The sequence below is a fragment of the Morus notabilis genome, unplaced genomic scaffold, assembly GCF_000414095.1.
Source record: "Morus notabilis unplaced genomic scaffold, ASM41409v2 Scaffold11747, whole genome shotgun sequence".
NCBI lineage: Eukaryota > Viridiplantae > Streptophyta > Magnoliopsida > Rosales > Moraceae > Morus > Morus notabilis.
The window spans coordinates 1-4,501 of record NW_010359781.1 but is presented as its reverse complement, the minus strand read 5'-3'; the positions used below and the strand labels follow the sequence as shown (position 1 = coordinate 4,501).

The window sequence follows — 4,501 nt, the reverse complement described above, 5'->3', positions numbered from 1 at the left end:
AGGGAAAGGGAGTTGAAAGGATTGATGATAATTTTTTATTTAATTACTATATTGTTCACTTTACTATTTGTTAAGAATTACTTTTGAAAGGTAAAAAATAATTTTCTTTTAATTTTGGTGGATTTGTTGGATCCTTTCATTAATGGAAGAGAAAATTACGATTCTACCTCTTTAAATACCCAACTTACTAAAAATATCCCTTGTAAAAAACTCTATCCTTTAACTAGTTCTAATCTAAAAGGTAAAAATATATTGACTAACATTAAGGAGTAGAAATAAAAGATTATTCCATATCAAGGGATATTCTTAAAAATTACCCTTAATAGAATGATACAATATGGTGGGCCTGGAAAGAGTCTCTCCCTCCATCTCTCCTCTCCACCCTTTTTTCCTTCTTACCAAACAAGAGACTCACCCTCTCCATTACTCCTTTCCCTCCTTCTATCTCTTCTTTCCTCCTACCAAACATACCCAAAGGGATGGGAAAAAATTACTATTGACTAGTCAAATCACGCGCATTTAAAGCAACAGTTATACATTATAGAAAAAAAGAAAAAAAGAAAAAAGAAAAAAGAAAAAAACAATGGCTATACAATTGGTTGAGAAAAAGTGAAGGAGAAAGAAAAAAAAAAAGAAAGGATGAAAGAAACAAAGACGAATGTGGAAAAAAATATCCAAAGTAAAAGACAAGGAAAAAAAAGACAAAAAAAAAAAAAAAACTTGCGCTAAAGATTACACATTTTATTAGTGTGCAAAATGTTTCACAACTAAACCAAAAATTTATGAGGATCACAGTGAAAAAATTTATTTATATGAGCACATATTTGAGAACAAATTATTTCAACAAGGTAATTAGAAAAAAATATTTATTTTAGATAACCGTAAAGAAATTATTTAAATAAGAATATTTGAAAACATACAGAAAATAGGTTGAAAGATGTAATTAAAAAAAAAGATAAGGGGGGAAAAAGGAAGGAAAAAAAAAGGCAAAAGCTAACCAAAAAAAAAAAAACCCTAAAAAAAGGCTTAAAAAGAAAAAAAATAACAAAAAAGAAGTGGAGGTACCTATTCGCTCATGGTATTCGGAATAGATAGATTATTATTGTTATTATTATAGGGAAATACTCAACTCGTGATTGATCAATGTGAATGATTTGTGACACTACTATTTCAGTTGCCTTCACCACTTTAAGAAAGTCTCGTATTACAAGTTAAAAGAATAAAAATAAAAATAAAAAAGAGCTTCCAATGACAATGAAACAGAAATGATTTACAATACTTTCTGTAAAAACATATTTACATGTATACGATATGTATATTCACCTATGGTCGGCTAATTACAAACTTTCTTACTTTAATTTCACTCGAAAATTGTAGTAATTTAATAACCAATTATTAACAATTTGTTCGATTCTGGTGAATTAAATGGGACTAGAAGAAAAAGGTGTGCAACTCCCTAAGACTGATTTACTAGCCAGCACTAGCAGTCTGTATATTCAATTTTGTTATTTTCCGCCATCCCAATTAGTTGGGTTTTGGAGGCAATCAAATTTGTATTACCTTATTACCACTGTTTCAATGCATCATCTTATATGCAAATCCAGCTTTTCTACAACCTCATCCTGTTAATCTCTGGTCCATTCTACCAAACGTATTAACAGAGAAGCACGCGCACACACCACAGTTTGTGTCTAAATCTGCTAAATCATGAGTTACTCTATACGCCTATTTCTAGACTGACTAACTGATGCATGTTTAGAATTTTGAAAGCAAAGAAATTTCTTGGCCTTCAAGAAGGATCTGCAAGGAGGGTTGATCCTTACTTTCGCTAGCTATAGGTTTAACAACAGAAAAGATGCAAATTTTCTGATCCACTTGCAACTGTTACACTGCCGAACAGTTCGGTGCCCTTGTACAGTCAACTGCAAAATTTTATCAATGAAATTTGAATGAAGATGAAGACTAATACTAAGAAACCAAGACTCGTTTGCTAATATAGTTCAACATGTAAAATGTTCAACCGTCAAGACTCGACTAAAAAAGTTCTGCATGTGAATGTTCAGCAGTAATGCCTTCCAAGTCCTTAAAGGGCCAAGCTAGTCTCAAAACCAACTACGATTTCACAGTATCTTCTCGAGGTCTCCACAGTCCCACTCTATACTTGTGGGTATATTTCAGTATCAGTTTCCTCTGGAGTACAAAGATCAGAACGGAACTATTAGTAAGCAACGAGAAGATGGAGGGAAAGATGTAAATCATAAAATAAAGCAGAAAAACTCTCCAAACATAAACCTAAGGGAAAGTTCAAATTTCATTCATCTTTTCATGAAAAACAATAAAAATAATAATAAGTAGCAGATACAAGCGAGTTTATAACGAATATGGTTCGTGTTACAGTGTAGTAATACTGAACTTTAAAAAAAAAAAAAAAAAAGGAAAAAAAGATGAGCACATTTTTTGAACAGAAAGGAAAGTGCAAATATATAGCAAGCCCACAAAATTACAGAGCAAGAGCATACAATTCGACAAATGAGATAAACAAAAACGAAAACAATTAAACAATGACACATAAGCTCATTGAGCGATCATCTCTAGTCTAAACTACAGCAAATTGTTTCTCCCCAGAAAATGAAATAAGGCTTGTGATAAACCTACAGATATCTAATCTAACAACAAAGATCACCTGCTTCGGCAATACATTCATATTTGGCTAATACTTCCAGTCTTCCATCAAGTCTCCTTTTTTTTTTTGGCTAGAAAAAAGTCTCATGTTTCTTTCTCCATATATGAATAGGTATAACTCATAGCTCTTCAAGAAAGAAAGATGCCGATTTTCCAAAATATATTACGCACCAAAACTCGGCAACCTAACCCACAACAGCTCTATTGCAACATTATAATGTCAAAACTTGCCGGAAGGTTCTTCAACATAACTACACTATAGAAGGCAATGGCTTCAGGTTTATTCTACAAATTAAGAGACACATCAACTGTTCCCAGAGTATCGTTGTTAAACCTATGATTTAGGATCGCCTACGAGAAGCATGTCAGTGTATTATATTTTTCATAAATCCTATCCCCAAGATGTAATCATTTTGAGACCAAATTTCTAAAACCTATATGGCAAGAAAGACTATAAATCAGTAAAAGATAGATTTTCAGATGTTTCTGCATGTTCAGTTGCACGAGTGTGCATGTATCGCAGAGTGACTAACAGAGTTTGTTTTGTAAAACATTACATGTTTGCAAGGGACGCCAAGCTTCTTGAGCTTAAGAGTGCGAGTGACAAGCAGCTTCTGGAAGTCACCAATCTCAGATTCAAGCTTGGGCACATGGGTTTCTACTCCTTTGCCTATTCCCTTAAAAAATTCTGGTATTCCAACTTTTACTGCAACAAAACAACTACTCCTTTTTAGTTTCTTCTTGACTTACAAGTTACAACACTAATTTGTTCATAATACAAAAATGATTTTCTCAAAACCCTCAATAACCAAATAAAACTCATAATAATTCACCTTTTAGGAGACAAGACTTACTCATTCGAGCACAAAATAATCAGATGCTAAAAAATATATATATATATCCAAACTACAACCATTGATTTTTCAGATTCTTCATATTATGTGGTATTTTAGCAAAGAAAATTTTAAAAAAGAGGGGGAAAAAACTTCAGTAACCTACTTTTTAACTCCTAGAAATACCTAAAACAAAGTGAAACAAAACCCAAAATTCATTTCGACCATTCTTTTGCTTGCATCGATTTCCAAAGCAACCAAACAATAACACAGTTCTACGTCAACTAAACTAAAAACCCTTTATTTCTATTCCAATTTCTACGGAAGATCAAGCATCAAAATTCACGAAAAAGAAAAGGAGAAACTTTTCGTTCCTTTTTTTTTATAACGAAGCAAACGGAAAGTGAGAAAATCGAGTAAACGGAGATTAAACTATGGACGAAACTTGGATTACCTTCATAAGCGATTGATTTGGAGAAGAATCTAGAGAAACCAGGCGTAGAACGTGCTGCGGAGATTGCAGTATTGTTGAAGAGTATTTGCCTCCAGGTCATCTTCTTCTTCAACCGTCTCTCTCTCGAATTCGATAATAGTGGTCTTTGGGTTTTTCAGTGACAGTGCGTCGCCGTTTTTTCTTTAAAAAACTTTTTAATTTCTAAATAATTATTTGGCTTTTTTGTACGGATGCCCTTGAACTATACGTATTTAGCAATTGAGTCCCTCAATAAAAGAAATTGTGGCAATCAAATCAATCCCATAAATTTTGAAATCTTGGCAAAATTATTCCAATTAATAGCGGTGTAAAAAAAATTAAACAGGTTGCTCCATGTGCCCTCACGTGAGCCTTTTATGAGATACAAATATGGTAATTTATGTGGTATTTAGTATGAGGATTTGTGTTATATTTCGTGACTTGTTATAGTATTTTTTTTTTATAAAAAAAATACACATAAATTAAAAATAATTCTGAATTATAATTTTGAATC

General features: G+C 32.3%; 1 protein-coding gene across 1 annotated transcript; it reads right to left on the bottom strand.

Annotated features, from left to right (window-relative positions):
• Nucleotides 1-1,811: 1,811 nt before the first annotated feature.
• On the bottom strand, nt 1,812-4,119 carry LOC21384113. Its single transcript, XM_024163596.1, has 3 exons — nt 3,970-4,119; nt 3,240-3,388; nt 1,812-2,190 (listed from the first exon to the last, which is right to left on the bottom strand). The coding sequence occupies exons 1-3, from the start codon at nt 4,067-4,069 to the stop codon at nt 2,113-2,115; spliced, it is 327 nt and encodes a 108-aa protein (XP_024019364.1). The 5' UTR covers nt 4,070-4,119; the 3' UTR covers nt 1,812-2,112.
• Nucleotides 4,120-4,501: the final 382 nt, after the last annotated feature.

What these genes read in the sequence shown, in the direction of transcription:
- LOC21384113 (XM_024163596.1), bottom strand. Translation starts at nt 4,069, where the DNA reads ATGACCTGGAGGCAAATACTCTTCAACAATACTGCAATCTCCGCAGCA. An exon ending in CAAATCAATCGCTTATGAAG is followed by an intron (nt 3,389 to 3,969) that starts GTAATCCAAGTT and finishes GTTTTGTTGCAG; the next exon opens with TAAAAGTTGGAATACCAGAA. An exon ending in TTGGCGTCCCTTGCAAACAT is followed by an intron (nt 2,191 to 3,239) that starts GTAATGTTTTAC and finishes TTTGTACTCCAG; the next exon opens with AGGAAACTGATACTGAAATA.